Genomic DNA, 20,831 nt, shown 5'->3' with positions numbered 1-20,831 from the left:
CGCTTGCCGGCGTTGCCGTGCTGCTGCAGCTTCCCGCGCCCTAGACTCCGGGTCCGCTTGTTGTCTGCGTCGCCGTGCTGCAGCAGCTTTGCGAGCCCTCGACTCCGCTTGCAGTTGAGCCGCCACTCTCGCCTTTTCATCCATAGCGGGCGCGCCGTTATCAGAAGCGACCGTTATCATCCATGGCTGAAGAGAGAAGGAGAGCGCGCGTCGGGAACGAGCGCTTATATAGCCTTGTGCACCGCAGCGCCCCTAGCGGACTCCATGAAAACCAGAGCTACGGACGAAGAGGGGGGGGGGAGGGGGGGGAGAGGCTCGGCCCTAAGGTGCTTCGCCCCTAAAAAAAGGCATATCCAGAGACGAAGACAACATTCCTACTTTCGATCCTAATATACAGCACATTCTTTGCGAACTCCCCAAGGTTTAGTCACGTCCTGGTCACTACTGTAAGAACGGCGCACCAGGGCAAGACGTCTAACTTCGAAACATAACTGCCAGCCGTGCGCACGCGCACGACACGAACCACATGTCATATTTTGTACTCGTCTCCTCCTTATACTTGCCAATTCCGCAAGCCACTTTAAGCTGCCAAAAGAGGGCGCTACAAGGTTATGTGTTTCTTGGTATACATATAATTTGCTATAGCTGGCACTACATATTGTACTTGCTATCATGTCGCATCACGATGACTGATAGTTATAACTGATATGTGTACGGGATTGTTGTTATTTCTATGTGCCTCGAAAGTCACTGTTGATGTTTCGCCCTGCGAGACTAAAGACCAGCCAGGAAACTACCTTCTCTTTTAGTCTTGGCTCGCGGGCATTACGATGTATTGCCTGAAACAGTGGGAAAAAATGAATACAAATAATAATTTCAAGGTTGCCGGAATGGTGAAGAACAATAAACATAAAATTACACACACCATGGGCTCTAAGACGTAAAACAATTCCAGTCTGTTTTCATTCCAATCAACTGACTTCAAATTTACGTAACCGACGACGCAAGCGTCAGGCGGTGACCCGCAGCGTTGTTTGAACTGCCCAATTAAACGCTTGCCTGGTTTATAGGAGGTCACATTTGTTTGCGATCAAAGCGAATAGCATTGCTTACCTTTAGCAGGTTTTTCTTACCTAATTGGCTGACAAGAGGCGAGGAGCTCACAGAAGTGGAGAGGGTTTCCTTGGGACCGAGCTAGCGCAGTGAAAGTAGATAACCGGACGAGGATGAGGAGGTGCAGGCGTCTCCAATTGTCCCGCTTCCGTTTGCTTAGCCATGGCTGCTCGAACATCGCGGCGGCGTGCAACGGAAGGTTAAAAACGGCACTAAAACGGACCTTCAGTTGAGAAGAGCTGGCAGAGCGAATTCGTATACGTGTGAAAAGGCCTCGACCACGTTAAACTGCCACGCAACAATTTTTATTATATATATATATATATATATATATATATATATATATATATATATATATATATATATATATATATACGCGAATAAACTCATTTAATATTTAAGCTCCGAGTAGCCAGTGCCAGAGTGATCGGGGGGCAGAGATTATGTTCTATTCCTTTCGGAACGGGCTAGTTGTCCGGCTATTCCGAAAAAAAAAAAGTCTGTTTGATTTGGCATAATAATGCGTGTTTATTGCGTAAACATCATTTTGACAAGGTGAGATTTCGTGGTTTTTAGACGTCGCGAGATAGAAAGGCAAAGTGGGCGTAGCCCGAAATATTTTGAACAATAGCGGCGAGCTGATGGCAAAAAAAAAAATAAAAGATGTGGAATTGGAAATAATAATTTTTCCTTTGTTCGGTCTAATCATTCGTAATCAGTCTGTACGCGTCATATCAGATTGGGAGTTCTTGCGACTTTCGTGATGTCACGTGGCACGGGGGTAGCCCGAAATACGTTTGACCAATCGTGAAAGGCTGGTGGCACAAATGGAATAAAAACAGTTTGGGAATAGATTTACGTTATAACGCCCCGTGTGGCCTCTTTCGCGTTGAATTTAATTCAAGTGATTCAGGAAAGCTTCGGTTCACTTCGATTCCATCAAGTGCGTGGGACCTCACGTATCTTTGTTTCTTTTATTTATTTTCGCTTAAACTGGTGCTGAGGCGTATTCAGCCCTTGTAGGAAGGCATGAGCTGACGTGAAAGCTACATTGGCGAATTCAGCAAATGACCCGGTGCGAATCGGTGCGATTTGCTGAATTCGCCGTAAGCATCCCACGCCATGCGAACGGCCCGCTTGTCCCAACTTCCTACTCGACTGGCGTGCCCAGCCTTGGCACTACAGTTTATAGGAGGCAATAAAGTGCTGAACATGCTGAACGTCGCGAATACAAAAAAAATATTTTAAAGCGTGAGCCTTAATTGGGCATATAATCTGCATGTTGGAGTGGTACACCGCAGGTACGAAACAATAGCGTCGTCGCTCTGTTACCTGACCTTTGTCCTCGCCAAATACCCGGATGTCCAAGAAAAGGTTCGACAAGAAGTCATCGACACCGTCTCCGAGCAGGTAAGTGACTTTTGCGCTTTTCTATGAGAGTGTCGCGATGTAATGCAATCAACAGCAGCACGCGGTTTTCCTTCTTGTGCGCCGATTCTCTGAAATCTTGACTAGCATTAGCGGCGCCAATGCCTTCGTCTTCCGAGGCTGCAATACCAGCCCCTCACAAACCTGTTCCTTGGCTGCAATTTTGTTTTGAGCTTCCTCTCATTAATAGAAGCATCATGGTGATCAAAAACTGCGATTCGAATTGATTGAGATATATAGATAGATAGATAGAATAATTTAATTATTTGTTTATTCATTCGTGTCCAAAAGCAACACTGCTGATTGATTGACTGATTCATTCATTCATACGGTTTTGAAAGCAACACTGTGGCCATGAGAGGCGTCGTAGTAGAATGCTACGGGTTAATTTTGCCCATCTGTTGTTCTTTTTTTTAACGTACTGCTAAGCCGAGGCTCACGAGTGTTTTTGAATTATGTTCATATCGCAATGTGGCCTCCGTAGCAAGGAATTAAACCCGCTACCTCGTGCTCAGCTGCCGAACGCATTGCCACTGAGCCACCACGGCAAGTACCATTTCATGGTTCAGCATAAAAGCTACCATTCAATGCGTTAGAATAAGAAAACAAAATGAAAAAAAATTACTCCATATCCCGCTAGAGGGAACCATGTGTGAATGCGAAGCAGCGGGGAGATGGTTAGCTTGAGCGGGAGATGGTTTCGCGGCAGCGGCCCGAGCGCTCATCGCGGCGCAGCACAGGACAGAGAATGGGGCGCGCGCGCTGCGTCATTTTCATCCGCGGAACTACCGTGGCGCCCGCAGCGGAGTATGCAGCTGTCGCACCACCTGTCGAGCGCGCCGCTCTGGATTCCTAGAGGAGAGAAAGGGGGAGCGTAGGAGAGGATAGAGAGGGGGAGGGGACGCGCATGCGCTGTGGGGGTGTGGTACGCGGGCGCCGCTCCGTAGAGTATTCCTAGAGGAGAGAAATGGGGGAGCGTAGGAGAGGAGAGAGCGGGGGAGGGGACGCGCATGCGCTTTGGGGGTGTGGGACGCGGGACAACAGACAGAGCCGCCGGCAAGAAATGCTTCGAATTTTAAAAAATGAATGCCTCCGAAAATAACCGTTAAGCGTAGGCGAGAGTTCCCAATAAATTGCGCAGCCGGCCTGCTTTCTATGAGTTTGTAGTGCCAATCAGGAATTACAAGTAAATAAAAAGCAGTAATAACTGATGCAGCGCCTCATCCAAGTAAGTGCTGGGCGTTGTGCTCGGTTTGTTTTCGGGAGACAAGGTCATTCTGGCCAGATATTTGACCAGATATTTGAGCACCTGCTCAAATATCTTGATATTGGATAGCTTGTCACTGGAAGTCAGTACTGCGCCACACAAACCGCTGGCATTGCCGTCGGCTTAGAGGAAATTGGTAACACGTGACATTTATCTGCTGAGGCGAGATTCTTTATTACTCGGTCCGAGTTACCTGTCGCGTAGGTGATTTTATTGCGGTAGAAATTATATGGCGTATTTCCAGGCGCATTACCGCAGTCATCACCGCCGTCGGCGTCGCCGTGATGTTCTGTATAAAGGGAGTAAAAGTGTGCGAAGGTGAGCCGAGGATGGTGGCTCGATCTCCAGCGTGCAAGGGACGAAGGCGGGAAGGAAGCGTGCTGTCTTCCACCTAGCGTAAGGCACGGAGGGGGACGGGGGAATGCTACTGCGGCGGCGACTTCGTTTGGAGTGGTTCGCTCTGGCACTGGCTACTCGGAGGTGCCGGGGAGAACGAATTTATTCAAGATAGAGCCGCACGGGCTCTATCTTGAAAGCGATCTGCGATGGGTACAGAGGCTAGGTGCGCCGAGGGATGACTCGTGTCTCGACGCTTAGTTCGCGTTGAAGCGAGAGGCAGCATGAAGGTCAATTCGCACGCTGCTGCTGCCAGACTTCCTCACTCCAGCGTTTTGACAGCGATTGTCCGAGGTCATCGAACTAGATGTGCCTATGTTTGCCTGTGCACGAGTGACGCCAAGCTTGCTAATTTATTTAATAAGAGAATATTTACAAGTTTATACAGCCGATAAAACTGCTACATTGCTTCGGGTCTAATAATTTGCTATCACAATCGATGCTTCGTCTATCGCGCAAAACTGCTGCTTTCTTTTCTTTCCCTTTCTGCTGTCCACAATCAGGTGTCCTCTGTCGTTGGACGTTGTTGAATTTCGCATTTTGAGCTTACAAAAAGAAACAAAAATTAATTTTGGAGAGAGAGAGAGAAAGAGGTAAAGAAAAGACAGGGAGGTTAACCAGAGATTATCTCCGGTTGGCTACCCTGTACCGGGGGAGGGGTAAAGGGATGCGAAAGGAGAGAGAGAGAGAAAGAATAAGTAAAAATAAAGAATAAAAAAAAGAAGGAAAGAAAAGAAAATCACACACGCACACAAAACAGAACTGATTCTGCGGGAACTGTCTCGCAGTCTGCGAAGGCGTTTTCGTGTTGCATAGTGTGAACGTTCCATCCTACGTAACACAGTTCAGAGTCACAATTTGTCACTGAGTCCGGTGTCTTTCAAGTAACGCAGCAGTGCCTTCAGGGCTGCTCGCGCCGTTGTTTGTGTAGGCCAGTTTCCAAGGATGTTCTTTTCTGTTATTGGGCGTTTGTCCAGTTGATCTATCGTCGCTATAAAGAGCTATCCCATGGGGTGTCGATTGTCAACTCATTGTGTAGCGTTAAATTGAATTGATAAAATGTTTCACAATGCCAAATAAAACCAGAAATACATATTTGTCACATTACCACACCTGCTGCACTACCTTCGCCCATTTAATGCACGTTAAAGACCACGATATGGTTAAGCATGATCCGTAGCCATCGTTATAAGGCGTCCCTCATAACCTACAGTGTAGTTTTCGGAGGTTAGACAGCAGAATGTCATTTAGTTTTCTTAGCATCTAATGCTGACAAAGTGAGGGATTACTCGTGTTGTTTTGTGCCCTTCACGTACTGCGTGCCTTCAATGTGCGCCACCGAAATTCATAGTGCAATAGCATTCCGCAGACCTCAGCGTTGTGGACCATCCGACACAGTTTTTGCAGGCTTCAAAAGCGGTCAAAAAAGCTTGGCAAATTTACACTTATATACAGACACTTGTATTGCCGCGTATGCGATAGGACAACAAACAACTTCCGGTTGTGTAAATCATTTGCTAGAATTATTAAAAAATAAAATGGTCCACCCATGCGAGGGCAGAGGAAGCTTCATCAGGAAGTTCCGAGGCAGGTGATGTGTCACGTGATAAAACTTTCCATGTCAAGCAGGCGCTGTCGGTGCATGGCACCACGATACCCCCTCGTGCGCAATAAAACCTCGTGGTTGGGGGCTCAAACCCGGCTTTCGCATCTGCATCCGGTAGCGGAAATATTAGCCAGCTGCTTGTTGCGAATTCATGTGATGAGGGGAGACGCGTCTTGCAATACAGGTACGTGCTTTCAAGCTTAAGTCGAAATGCGTGTGAGCCACTGCGTTGGTTCAGTGTTCTGCTACTGTGCATGAGGACATGGGTTCGTTTCCCAACTGCGGTGACTTAAGTACAATGGGCGCGGAATGCAGCGACATTCGTGTATCTATTGCACCGGGCCTCAATAAAGTTTTTTCACTCACTCACTCCCACGTGATCAAGACTGATCCGGAGCCTTCAACTACGGCGTGAGAATATGAAACTGGGATTAAGTCAGATCATGCATAATCCCAGTTTGTGCTCCCTACACGCTCGATATGGTTCGAAAAAAAAAGAGGAAATAATGGAATGGAGAGTGAATCAGAAAACTTAATGGCTTAAAAGTGCGAGGGGAGACCTAAATGTCACGAACATTTTCACTGAGGCGAAATGTGACTAATACCGATGCATGTTTCTAGGCACGCGTAGTAAACTATTGTCCTCATTAGCTGGCCAAGCTGCGCCCTTGTGCAAATTTTTTGTCTACTTTTCGGGTGGCTTTCTTTTTAGCCTCTGTCGCAGTTTGCGTCGGTTTCGCGATGTCGAACGTAGCCGGAGAACGTGTGTGTATGAACTCCTGATCTCTCTTGAGAACCTTGTTCAAAGGGCTTCTTAATTTTACAACGTGCAGCGTAAAGTCAGACAGTCAACCAGCACTTTAACGTAGAAGTGCTCAGGAGGCTGCGTGATGCAGTTCGAAGAAAACGCCCCTAATCTGTAGAACTCAGTCGAGCGGCTTGTGCACCAGGACAGAGCTCTCGCCTACACAGAACTGAGCCTGCAGCACTGCCTGACAAAAATAGGATAACAACGCTACCTTGTCTCTTCCTCTGTATTCTCCATATCTTGCCACTCGTAACATTTTATCTCTAAGATTGAAGCGAGAGATTAAAGGAAAGTGTTTTCAAAGGTATGTGGACGAGATAAACAATGCGAAGGAGGAACCATAGAGGGTCATGAGTTTGCAAGAATTGTGGAACAATTGTGGACGATGGATAAAGAGGGGGGACAAGTCCGTTGGGCATGAGAGAGTGTTCTTTAAAGGTGATTATAGCTTTGAAATGTTCTAAGAAATGTGCGACTTTTAAAAAAAATACCCCTCTTATCTGAGTGGTAATTGCTGCGAGTATTTGGCAAGTCAATGGCCAAACAAAAGACATTAATTAGATAGTTTCTCACGCTGTAACCACTGTTTCACAGGACAAAACTTTCGTCTGAAGCACTATCTCTCCGCGATTTAGAAGGGGCCATTCATCGTTGTGTACTGAAGAAACCGGGGTTAATTTTTCATCAGCCTTTGCCAGTCTCCTTCTGGAGAAATAAATGTATTTCTCTGTAATACCCTATGCCGAAAGAGGCATAACGATTTGTTCTGAACGTCAAGTAATATATAGGTCACATTCATCGAACACATTGCTCGGGGCGTCAAAATTCGAGTGAGTACGTCCTAATAAAAACTTATTTCTTGTTGTTCTCGTGCAGGGCAAGCTAGACTTCGATATAGTAACGAAAAGGCTGAATTACCTGGAACAAGTAATCAAGGAGACATTACGGCTTTACCCTCCGGGCCTCACGTAAGCGTTGCATCAACTACACCACGAATATTTGTCAAAGATTACACAGGCCTCAAATTCATTTGCGTATTTTAGTTAAATGACCTGAAAAAAATGAGGGATGAACAAAGACCGATAAAATCTGAGAAAATCGTGGTCGTTTCTTTTATGCGTAAACATTCTTTCGCGAGCTCCCCAGCCCTGTCACGTGAAAAGTGTAATGCCTTGTATCTGCACAAAAATGCTTAATTTACAAAGTTATGACATTTAATCGTTATGATAGTGTAAATGTAGCTGATTGGTAGCTTTTAAGCGATAAGGAAAAATTTAAAGCAATGAAATAAAATGAGAATACCCAGAGAAATGCGTAGGGCTCTTTAGAAAATACATGGCGAAGCTTATGGTAGGGGTGGGCCAACTGAAATTTGGGGCTGGGTCAACCCTTAAAATTTGGGGTTGGGTCAACTTGAAATTTTTGGGTGGGCCAACTTAAATTAGAGGCGGGCCAACTTAAAAATTGGGGGTGGGCCAACTTAAATAGGGAGTGGGCCAACTTGAGATTTTGAGGTGGCCTAACGTCCAATCGAACGCCCCTGAGTGTCCTTCGAGTTATGAACACCTCGCGGGCAAGCGAGCGTGCTGAGACGCTAGGCGCGTTTTCATAAGGCCTTACCGAGTCACAGTCAGAATGCAGGCGAGAGCTTGCGTGGACAAGGAGCGCGCGCATTACTTGGCATAACAGAGGCTTGCGAGAGCGACAAGAGAGATTGTGGTTATGAAGAGGAAGAGGTGGTATTTTGGTGATATGGCATCGCGGCGACGCACGCTCCGCTCACGCAATGCCTCACACGCTACTGCAGCAGCTGGTCGAGGCACGTGGAGACTCCCTTGAGGTGCGCTCGTGCCCGTCGTTCCAGCTCAATTGGTACAATTGCATTGAATGGGCCGGATGTGGCGAGAAAATCTGACAATTGTCTACTGAAACCTAAGCATTCTTTGTCACCGGAAAGCCCATGGGCAGACCCGCATAAGCTAGGAAAAAGCAAGTAAGCAAAACTAAGCAATAACTACGTCAAAGCTCCGCCAAACAATGCTTACGCATTAGTAGACAATTCTCAGAATTCCTGAAAGGGAAATTTTTACCCTAGATATAACCTTACCAGGGTGCCTACCTTTCACTTTAGTAAATTTATTCTTTCCTGCGGGTGTTCAGAACACTCGATGTTTGAATTCCGCTGTGAGCGTAAAGACAAAATTCTTGTTGGAGATTTGAACTCCCATCATACGTTTTGGAGTTTTCGAACTCACCTATGCGGCAAGCAATTTTGGGATTGGTAAATAGACAACAATCTGAATGGTCTCAACACTAGAATTCCTACATTTGCTTGCGATCGGTCCCGCTAAGCCTTGGATTTAAGTTTCGTATGCTCGGCTATCACTAGTTCATCCTGAACAGCCTTGGTCTGTTCCACAAACAGTGATCACTTTCCAATAATGTTTGAAATTGCTTGCCCAACAATTCGATCAGGCACTTAGGTCCGGGTTTTTATAAATTAAGATAAATTTAAAACCGATATAAAGATACTTGGTTTCCCATTTAGAAGATCGTGAAGACGTCAAAGCTATGAAACTTCGTGCTGTAATCAAAAGGACATCCAAAAAATTTGAATTTAGTGTTGAATCAGCCAAGAGACCATCCTGTAGACCTTGGTGGAATACAGACTGTACGCGAGACCACTGACAACGACAAGCAGCTTGAAAGCAGCTTCTTTATAGCCAGTCTCCGAAAAAATTGGTCTGATTACCGATTTCACGCTGCTGTATTTAAACGTACAGTCCCTCAAGCTAAAGAAGGTTACGATAGAGAACACTACGATTTCCTCTCAAAATGTAAAAATAAAAAAAACCCTGTTTAGATATATGAGCTATCGCAAAATTTTGCCATCTCCAATTATTACTGACTATGCAAATCTGTCGTCTGATGAAATGACAAAATCTCCAGAATTCATTGAGTAGATTGAGTAGAGAGTAGATTCACAGCATGTATGTCACGTAATTTGCAAGAAGCATCCCCAACATCAGTCCTTGCTGAGGTTACATTGCCTGAATTAGCTCAAATTATTCGAAACTTACCCTTTTCAGCTCCTGGTCCTGATGAAATTACAGTTCATATGATAAAAATTTTATTCGATCTATCTCCTTGTGACCTCCTAAGCATTATAAACCATTCATTAAACAACGCCTGGATACCATACGATTGGAAAGTAGCTAAAGTAATTCCGATACCTAAAAAAAACAGGGAGTAGGTTTATTATAGAAAATATCACACCTATTTCCCTAACTTCTAATATGGTCAAGCTCATAGAGAGGGTATTACATTGCAGAATTACTATCTGGATGTCGCATAATTTAATAATAAATCCAAATCAAATAGGCTTCAGAGTTGATTGCTCAATATGTTGTGCCCATGCTCATTTAGAAAGCCGAGTACAACTTGCTCGAAAACGGAGACAATATTTTGCTTTAGCGGCATTAGATATAGCTAAAGCATACGACAGCGTTGAACATTTAATTTTACGGAAAATCCTACAGAGTCATAATTTCACAAAATATATTATTGCGTGGTTGGCAGAAAATTTGAGATCAAGGGAATTTTATTGCTTTAAAGATGACTGCTCCTCTTCTACATTCAGACAGACTCGCGGTGTTCCCCATGGAACATTCCTGTCTCCAATATTATTTAGTATAATAATTAGCTCCATCCCAACTTGTCAGGGCGTTCAAGTTTACGTTACACAGATGACATTGCATTCTTCGCGGCCGACAGTGACAGTTACGCTCTATACCAAAAATTGCAAAGATACATGAGTATGCTTGAGGTATGGCTTCAGACAATCTGCATGTCACTAAAAGTAAGTAAAATCGCAATATTGGTATTCCCGCTCACGGATCCGCTTTTAATTTCTATATCTTATAAACAAGAACCCAATCTCCAGGTTGAGTCCCCAAAATATTTGGGAATCATCTATGATAAAATACTCAACTGGAGTCCACACATAGAAAATGTAGCATATAAGGTACAACGTGCTTTAGTTTTACTGCGCAGACTAAGTAACCGACAGTATAGGCTACGAAGGGAATCTCTGCTAATGATGTACAAAATGTATATGCGCCCAATATTGGAATTCGGGTGTGTAATGTTCTCAGGTGGCCCTGCTTTTAAAACTAAGCCTCTGGTTCTTTTGGAGCGTGAAGCCCTGCGCCTGTGTCAGGGATTCTCCAGGTTTGTGGCAAATAATGTTATCTATCAAGAAGCTCGCCTGCCAACACTGCCTTGCAGATTTCGCATCTTAACGATTCAGACATTTCTAAAGTTTTATAGCTTTCTACTTAGACGATCTGAATACGCCTTTATCGATGACCCAGACTCCTTCTTTCTTGCTCATTGGCCACGTTTTCACACTCTACAGATTGTTTTTGTACAAAAGCAGTTGACAGTCTGTGAACATTCGAGAGGCAATTCCATCAACTGAATCAAATCAGAATATTAAGCTTGATATCGATGACATTTCCAACCGAAACCTTGAGTTTCAATCGGTCAGGTTCTTTAATAACTGGTTACAAGATTACATTGCACACGTACAAACAAATAACATGATAGCCACAGACGCTTCAGTGAACAACGAAAAGGCGGGCGTAGGAATTTTCTCACTTTCGCTTGGCTGGACGTTACACTCCCGTTCTCCCGTTCACACAGATTACACTCCCATTCTTGAAGCCGAGCTTTTGGCAATGACTTTACCGCTGCGGAAACTCCCTTTGAACGCAATCAGTGCGGTTATTATAACATATTCCCTTTCTGCCTGTACTTTGCTTACAGCTGAATCCAATTCACCAGCTCTAAAGACATTTCTAACATTAGTTCCTCCACAGTTGAATTTGGCAAAACTATTATGGGTACCAGGTCAGTATGGATTACATTTAAATTAAATGGCAGAATCATTAGCCCCAGCATTCCTGAGTGGACCGATAATATTGGTTCTTCCAGTACTGGCACACTTAACAACGATTAGATATCGAAAATATTCAATTCGTAGAGATTTCATTGAATCAATAACATCAATGGCAGAATTTCAGCACCTAAAATTTCCGTTTAAAATCCAGTGCTGTCTTTCAAAACAATCGGAAGTAGTGATCACCAGATTACGCTGTCGTGTACCCCCATTAAAACTATATTTACACAGGACTGGTGTGTCGATATTTCTGAAGAAACAGAATCCCTACATCACCATTTTTATTGCGATAGCAATTTTATGGACACTTCAAGCGGATTTCTGCCGTCGTCGTCGCCGTGAGGTTCCGTATAGTCTAAGGGCGATAAAATCGTCGCCGCGCGTGAAGGAGCGCGCTATCACAGAGAGAGAACTCACGGCGGAAAGCAAACGCGACTTCCGTCGCGCGAAAGGCTGTGGTGGTATGGGAGGGAGGGAGGCGGGGCGACGCTGTGCTGCGGCACCAAATGCGTATCTTGCAACCGGGCGCAAGGGGAACTGGCCACTCAATCTCCCTTGCGAAAGGAGGAAAGCGGGAAGGCAGCGCGGGAGGGAGGGTGGGTACAGCTTCTACTCTGCCAACAATGCGCTTGTACTTTGCCCGGCTGTACGTGGCGGCTCGCCCGCACCGTCTTTTAAAAGCGATCTCCACACGGCTCTGACCTTTGTATGCGCTGTACATTCGCCGCTCAGTTTCCGTTGAGGTGATAGACCGCCCGAACCTTCGCTCGCTGCGGCGGCTGCGCTTGCTGCCAGCGTTTTGACAGTGGTTGTCTGCAGGTCACTGAGTGTGATCTATTCATGTTTGCTTGTGCGCGCTGACACCACGCTTGTTATTTCAGTTAGTAAGCGAATGTGTCCAAGTTTATGCAGCCGATAAAACTACTATCCCTACTTCGAATAGCTCTCTACTAATTTGCTATCGCAACTGATGCTTCGCCTTTCGGGCGAAACTGCGACATTCTTTTGCTATGTCCCCGGTATACAGTATTAAGAAAAAGACTTCTAGAATTTCCGCTTACTAAATTAGGGTTAATCTTAACATCAGAAATAATAGTAACTTATGGTGCCTCAGTTCTCGGCTCAGCCGTTGGGACGCCTTTGATGCCGTTTGTGATTTCATACATGAAATAAACGAGTAATTTTTTGAATGTTTTTTTCCTTTTTCCATTTTTTACTTGAATATGGAAAACTTCAAGACATGAGTAAAAAAGTTCAGGCACACAATTCTTGGCCAATCTCTTCATCATCTTCATTATCTTGGCGCGAGCGTGTCTGTCTGGTGGTGTGGCTCCAGTGTAACTACAGTGTAAATAGTCTCTTTTGTCTGTGTCTTTTCACACGTAACAATATGTACCTATTCAAGTCCGTGCAAACGCGTTATATAGGTTTGTAACGAGACAAGCCAAGCAGGATTTCACGTACAAGGGCACGCAGTTCAAGGCCGGAACCTGCTTCATGGCACCGCTATACCAGATCCAGAGGGACCCGCGCTTCTGGCTCGACCCCTTGCAGTTCAACCCTGACAGGTGGGAGAGTGGTGTTTTTTGTTGCCTCCATTAACCATGCTCTTGGTTAACCGGCTCTAAGGTATCACCTCTTGAACTCCTATAGTGACTCACAACACTGTTTTCAGATTTCAGCACTTGCGAGACCGTGTGAATATGATGTTTGGTGATAAATAAATGCCAGCCAGTAAAAGAGTTCGTTTATCTATGTCAGTTACTCACAGGGGACCCAGATCATGCGAAGACAATTTACAGAAGAATAAAATTGGGTTGGAGTGCATACGGTAGGCATTGCCAAATCCTGACCGGGAGCTTACCACTGTCGTTGAAACGAAAAGTGTACAATCATTGCATTCTACCGGTGCTAACATTTGAGGCAGAAACTTGGAGGTTAACAAAGAAGCTCGAGAACAAATAAGGACAGCACAAAGAGTGATGGAACGAAATATGTTAGGCTTGACGTTAGGAGACAGGAAGAGAGCGGTGTGGATCAGAGAACAGACGCGGATAGCTGATATTCTAGTTGACATTAAGCGGGAAGAAATGGAGCTGGGCAGGTCATGTAATGCGTAGGATGGATAACCGGTGGACCTTTAGGGTTACAGAATAGATACCAAGAGAAGGGAAGCGCAGTCGAGGTCGGCAGAAAACCAGATGGGATGATGAAGTTAGGAAATTTGCAGGTGCAAGTTGGAATACGCTAGCACAAGACAGGGGTAATTGGAGATCGCAGGGAGAGGCCTTTGTCCTTCAGTGGAATAAAAAATAGGCTGATGGTGATGATGATGATGATAAAATGCCAGCCTGGTCGAGGTATCCCTGCTTTAATGTATAAATTCGAATATCTTCACCCGACTGATTCTTGACAGCTCAACTAAAGGGGTTCAGTGGTATCTTTCAAAATATAGAACGTCTTATGGTCCCCAAAGCCGGTCGGACACTTTACCGCGCTTTTTGCTTCCATGCACATGATATTGATATGTCTAAGGCATTGTTGTCAATTGGGTGTTTTATTCTCTGCTGTCATTAGGGCTTTCTTTTTGTTAGTCTCGTGTGCCCATGCGGCCTCGACATGCTCTTCCGCTATTGTGTATGTTTGCTTGTTAAGCTAATTTGTTCTACCCAACTTTTTTTTCATGAACAGCCAGTACATGCATGTTTGTCGGTATGTGTAGACCTTGTTTATTTTGTTTCACGACTAAGTGTCACGAATGTACAGTATGGTTGACTGCTAAGGAAAAAATTGACCACATATCTGCTTGCTTCGCTGCAAATGACGTCGAAAGACGATAGTCTTCTACCGCCCCTGATACGTAAGACCTTCTCTTCTTCTCTCCTCCCACCCCTCACGCTCTTACCCTCCCCTCTCACTCCTCCCATGATGGATGCAATGGAGGTTTTGCTGAATTCAATGCAAATTTCCCGCGTTCGCCCTGCTCTGGCGCCATCTATTGGGATCTTTTATTACTGTTGGCTTAAAGCCGGCTACCGAGCCGCGGCTTCAGTCGGCTTGTTTTTAACGCGTAGCGTCTCTTCGACACCATTTCTAACGCGTAGATTTTTCATTTACTAACATAAAAACCAGTCAAATGTGTATTCTTAATTACATGAACGCTGCGGATCATGGTTATGTACATGTATTTTCCCTCAAATAGGCCTGGGGTTTCCTTTGCGCTGTATAATGTTGACGTGTATGACCCCGTGCTACCGGTGCTAGTAGCTTGGTTGGTTTTGGCCGTGAGGTTACATCGAGTGACAGACAAACAGGCAGACAGACAGAGACTAAGTTTTTCGCGTTTAGGTAGCCCAAGTAAGACTATCGTCTTTAAAAAAGCAAATTAGTAATTAGGGGCTGATAGAAATGCAGTTTTGATGCGAAGTTCTCCGCAATAATGTTTTACGATTATAGGTCTACCTAGTGCGTCACATGAAACAATATTCCCTGGGGAGATGATTTTTTAAAAATATGTTGGTTTTAGTACTAATTAGGCGTTGCCGTTAAGAATGGACCATAGTGAGCATTGATTTCTTTGGGATATATACGAGGGGAAGTGAAAACGTACAGGGACTTTTGCAATTTATTGCACTAGGGTTTGGTAATACTGCTATAGTATACAGCACTGAATTAGTGTCGCCTGCAACACTTCTATGGAACGTGTCACTATTACTCCCGCGTTAGTCATTAGAGTGTAGTAGACAGTTAAACATGACAACTCCATTGTCGATGTGCACCGAGGAGGAAATGAGGGCAGTAATTTGCTTTTTGTTTGCGCAAGGTATTAAACCTGCGGAAATTATTCGTCGAATGCAAGCGCAGTATGGTGACAGTTGTTTATCGCGAAGCAAGACCTACGAATGGATAGAGCGTTTCAAACAGGGAAGAACTTCTTTATGTGACGAGGAAAGATCGGGCAGGCCATCGAAGTCAACGACTGAGGACAATTTGAAAGTCGTTCAGGGTATGGTGATGGAAAACAGACGAATCACGGTGGACGAAATCACCAATGCTTTGCATATCAGTCATGGTTCATTCAGCCTATTCCATCTTACACGACAGGCAAAATTTTCGGGAAGTGTGTGCAAGGTGCAGTGGCGCACCGACGGGGGGGGGGGGTTCGGGGGTTGTAACCGCCCCCCCCCCCCCCCCCCTGAGGCCGACTTCACCCCCCCCTTTTGTTTAACCCCTTTTCTTTCCTTGCGCATTTGAGTACTGCAACTAAGATGTAAGACGCGCAATCGTCTGCACACTCGCAAAAAGCGCATTTTTTGACAATTTCCATGAAGACATTGAAATTAGTGCTGTTTAGATGATATTGGCAAACTGTCAACCCCCCCCCCCCCTGGCAGAGATCCTGGGTGCGCTACTGGCAAGGTGGGTCCTGAAAGAATTGTCAGCGCTGCATAAGGCACAAAGCTTGGACATCTCTCGTAAACATTTGGTCCGTTATTGTCGCGAGGGAGGTTTATTTTTACAGCAAATTGTTACTGTAGATGAAACTTGGGTACATCATCAAGAATCGGAAAGTAAGGATGCGAGCATGGTTTGGAAACACTCGTCGTCACCAGAAGTTAAGAAATTTAAACGTCAACCATCAGCTGGATAAGATTGTGTTAACACTATTCTGGAGATGGAAGGTGTAGTAGCCGTTCATTTCACCCAAGAGGCGAAACTGTGAATAGTGATAACTATTATGATGTGTGGGGACGAATTACAACAAATGATTGAGGGCCTTAACCGAGAAAGTGTAATAGTGGGGTAGAATATTTATATGCAGAATACTAAGATAATGTTCAATAGCCTGGCAACCCAATACCAAGAGAAGGGAAGCGCAGTCGAGGACGGCAGAAAACTAGGTGGGGTGATGAAGTTGGGAAATTTACAGGCGCAGGTTGGAATCAGCTAGCGCAAGACAGGGGTAATTGGAGATCGCAGGGGAGGCCTTCGTCCTGCAGTGGATATAAATATAGGCTGACGATGACGATGATGATGATGTTTCGAACTAAACTGAAACCTGTAATCAGATCCAAACGTCGTGGAAAACTGCGAAAAGGTGTCATCCTGCAGCAAAATAACGCTCAGCCACATTCTGCCAAACGGACGACCCAAGCAACAACAAGCGATTTTCATATGCTTGGACCATTGCAGGAAGCGCTCAGGGGAAGATGATTTGCAGCCGATGCAGAATTCATGGGTGCGGCGCAAATTTGGTTACATGTGCAACCAAAAAACGTTTTTTTTTTTCCGACGGAATCAAAAAACTTGTGAAACGTTGGGCAAAGTGCGTTGAAGTGCTGGGAGGTTGTGTAGAAAAATACTGTATGTTTCAGTTTTCTGTCATGAGCATAAATGTACGTTTTCTCAAACGTCCCTTTACTTTTTGTCTTCTCCTCGTATATATATATATATCAGTGAAGTAAAGAGTAACCGGAGCCGGCACAGAAGTATTTCAAAAAATAGAAGCACATCAGAAAAACATAACAAGACTTTACTGACGTTGCGGCCGGGGTCCGGCCTTCATCACTTTTGATGAAGGCCGGACCCCGGCCGAAACGTCAGTAAAGTCTTGTTATGTTTTTCCTACGTGCTTCTATTTTTAACTATATATATATAGTTAAAACTTAATTATTGAATTTTTGTTAATTAGTTGATTATGCATTTCAATTTTTTGCGCACGTAATGTCCGCCTCTTCGAGTAGACCAGCTCATTAACTAGAATTGGGCTATCTGCCACAGGCAACCTTAAATACATTTTGAAAGTGTTCGCTGAAACACACTGCATATCATATAGTTCCCCACCTGCGGCCAGTTGTTTTTTCATCCATTTTCATTTCCCTTAATTTATCATTTTCTTTAATTCAGTTAGTAAGTACAAATAATTTCCCCTATGTTGTCCTTGGTGTCTGTGCGTTTGTTCGCTTCTTATGCTATGATTAATAAAGATCGGGCCCCTCGGTTCCTTTCTTCTCGTTCATTACATAACGAGGGTCTCTAATCCGGAAACATTGATGCCTTCAGGTAGCATATGTGGGTTTATTGACCAGTTGCCTTCACCCGAAAAGATCTCGTGCTCATGACGCCTACGGCAAAAGGTTTGTGAGTGGTGGCGCTGGCTAACACTCCCAGGGTTAGTTTCTAGCTGTAAAACATTAATAGCCCAGAAAGTGGATGGGAAAATGGCGCCGTGGTAGCTCAATTGGTAAGAACATCGTACGCGTAATATATATATATATATGTATGTATATATACATACATATATATATATATATATATATATATATATATATATATATATATATATATATATATATATATATATATCAGTGAAGTAAAGAGTAACCGGAGCCGGCACAGAAGTAGTTCAAAAAATAGAAGCACGTAGGAAAAACATGACAAGACTTTACTGACGTTTCGGCCGGGGTCCGGCCTTCATCAAGAGTGATGAAGGCCGGACCCCGGCGGAAACGTCCGTAAAGTCTTGTTATGTTTTTCCTACGTGCTTCTATTTTTTGAATTATATATATATATATATATATATATATATATATATATATATATATATATATATATGTGTGTGTGTGTGTGTGTGTGTGTGTGTGTTGTGTGTGTGTGTGTTATGTTTGTATACGTATATGGGAGTACGTGCCTGCGTGCTCTGTGTGTGTGACGCAAGATGTCACAAAGTGATTTGCGGCATGATTTAGCATAACTATTTCGATATATCGCCTTTACACGCCTATTGTAAAGCTATACATTTACGTAAACGCTATAAAGTCGGGTCGAGTCGGCTTATTGGACCGAAAACCGGTCGTCAGCTTCATGTAAACGCTAGCGGGTCGTACTGGGTCTGCTCGACTTATGACTCGACCCACTCGCGTCAGGTACGGCTTAATAGATGACGATAGACTTTTCATTCTGCTTGCACAGCTTGTTTGCTTAGTCCTCAACATGTAATTAATAGGCAAGTAAGCTTGAAGCTTCAAAGGCACCGGGCCTTTTCAAATTGTTTTTGTGCACTGAAAGCCGAACGCACTTATGAGGCTGAAAATATAGCAGTTTTATATCCCCAGACGTAAAAATTAATGAGGTCACTAAAATATAGGGGACATTTATCATGCACGGTGACGTATGGGAAATGATTAGCTTCCTGCGGATAGCATCATTTTTGAAAGATGCCTTCGGTACAATTTACTGGGAACGTGTGTGTGTGTGTGTGTGTGTGTGTGTGTGTGTGTGTGTGTGCGTGTGCGTGTGTGTGTGTGTGGTGTGTGTGTGTGTGTGTGTGTGTGTGTGTGGTTACAGTCTCGCATACAGGCTGCGTTAATCATCAAACCGGTATGTACCTGCCAAGATAAAAGAGTGCCTTGATATATGGCTGCGTTGTGAACCAACCAGCATTGCTATTGCTGGTAAACCTTCATTTTTAGGCCACGCAATACAGGCCTGGTAACAAATATGTATTGCGACGATGCGCTAGAAAACAGTGACGTATGTTGTTAATGTGGCGACATCTTAAGAGCTAGGAGTACATTAATTGTCGGTTTTCGGGAATCCTTTGGCTGCACTCTGCATTGAATGGTTGAGTTTCATTATTGTCTGTCAGAGATAGAGATAAAGAGACAGAAGAGAGAAAAGACATGGAGATTAACCAGACGCACGTTCGGTTTGCTACCCTGCACTGGGGGATGGGATAAAAGGATGAAAACAGAGAGAAAGATGGAAGAGAGAGAGAGAGCAGCAGTTTCGCGCACATTTGAATGCACGTAGCGAGTCTATAGGCAGTCGCCAAGACCTGTTGACTTGAGGTACTGCAATAACGCTTTCGTGGTTTCCGGTGCCATCGACGCGTACGGCCATGAGCACAACCGCTAACTGCGTAGATACGACGGATGCTGCCTGCAGTCCGTGCTCTTCTCATTAATTGTTTTGGTAATGAGCACGCGTCATGATGCTCTGAAAAAATAATAAAAATAGAAAAATATCTGTTTTGAAGCTTATTGCACATTAAAGTGCAATAACGATAACCAACTGGCCCTGTTCACCACTTTGCTAATAAAAGTAACGAACGTATGAAAGAGAAATTGTGCAAGAAGCGAGTGCACAATTCCTGTTTCATACCTTTGTTATCTGCTTGTAATCACTTTCAGCCGCGTCACTAATTCAGACGCGGAGCAATTATGTTTGGTCTGACATCCGCTTCCTTTGTCATCGAGTCCGTCAAGCACACTTGCCACTGTTAGAAAAGGTGAAAAGACGGTGAGGCTTATAGCGCATTACACTGAAAAGACGGGTCGGCGAGCTAGATACGGAGAACTGCACGTTATAAATATGGCGTATATACCTTCTACATATATCCGGTACGTCTTATGTACACTCCTTTAGTGTGTACATTTCTTTTATTTATCTCAATCAATAAAAATGTTTATTTAATAGAGGTAATCTACGCAAACATATGGATCAACACATAAAAAAATGTGGGCAGCTTGCACTAGTGGTGCAAAGGCTGGAGTAAACAGCGTAGCTGGTGATTGACCTAGCTTCTTCCAGGTTTTACTAGCTTGGCGAAGTTTTGCTAGGAAATGCTAAGTGCAGGGTATTCCGAATCGGCTCACCGCTTACGCGCAGATTCTCGCTTGGCCGGGCGACACGCTTCAAGATGAGCGGCTTCTTCTTCGGGTGTCCGGATCTTTGGCGTCCCATGTCAAGGGTACATGTACCACAGAGTCAACGAGAGTTCTGCTGCCGTCGCGGCGGCTCCGAGCTTTATCTCCCCCCTCCCCCCCCCCCCCCGGTGACGTCGTCATGGCCAAGCTGTGCCTCCACACTTGCCGGGGCGTGGCTGGTCGAAACCTGCCGAGCCGCCGGCAGAGGCGCCGGCTACAGTCGTGGACAGCGCGCGCGTTCGGCGCGAACGCGGGGAATAGGGGAAACGCGGACGGCGTCGGCAGCAGCTCTGCGCATTGTCTTGTTGGTGCTGCTACAATTTCTTTCTCTCTCTCTCTCTCGCTCTCATTTTCTCTTTCTCTCTCCCGAGAATAGCGCGCGCGCGCATGCTCTCCTTCCCTCTCCTTAAGTAGTGGTTTATTGAGGAAAATGACTGCTTAATTCTGCTGCCCAATAGGGAGCACGGCGCAGCGTCAGGGGAAGGGGGGATAAAGATGAGAGGTAGGCTCCTTAACGTCCCATGTAAAGGCAACATGAGCACGGC

At 44.8% G+C, this 20,831-nt stretch overlaps 1 protein-coding gene across 1 annotated transcript in view; it reads left to right on the top strand.

The window, feature by feature from the left end:
* LOC119461561 (cytochrome P450 3A24) overlaps nucleotides 1-20,831 on the top strand; it is a 36,545-nt gene that overhangs the window by 14,797 nt on the left and 917 nt on the right. The window contains exons 8-10 of the mRNA XM_037722906.2: nucleotides 2,415-2,523; nucleotides 7,495-7,586; nucleotides 13,006-13,146. Of these exons, the coding sequence (XP_037578834.2) occupies nucleotides 2,415-2,523; nucleotides 7,495-7,586; nucleotides 13,006-13,146 (342 nt within the window). The remainder of the gene's footprint in view (nucleotides 1-2,414; nucleotides 2,524-7,494; nucleotides 7,587-13,005; nucleotides 13,147-20,831) is intronic.

This window comes from Dermacentor silvarum, chromosome 8 (genome assembly GCF_013339745.2).
Source record: "Dermacentor silvarum isolate Dsil-2018 chromosome 8, BIME_Dsil_1.4, whole genome shotgun sequence".
Lineage (NCBI taxonomy): Eukaryota > Metazoa > Arthropoda > Arachnida > Ixodida > Ixodidae > Dermacentor > Dermacentor silvarum.
This window is presented reverse-complemented; position numbering and strand designations above follow the sequence as displayed.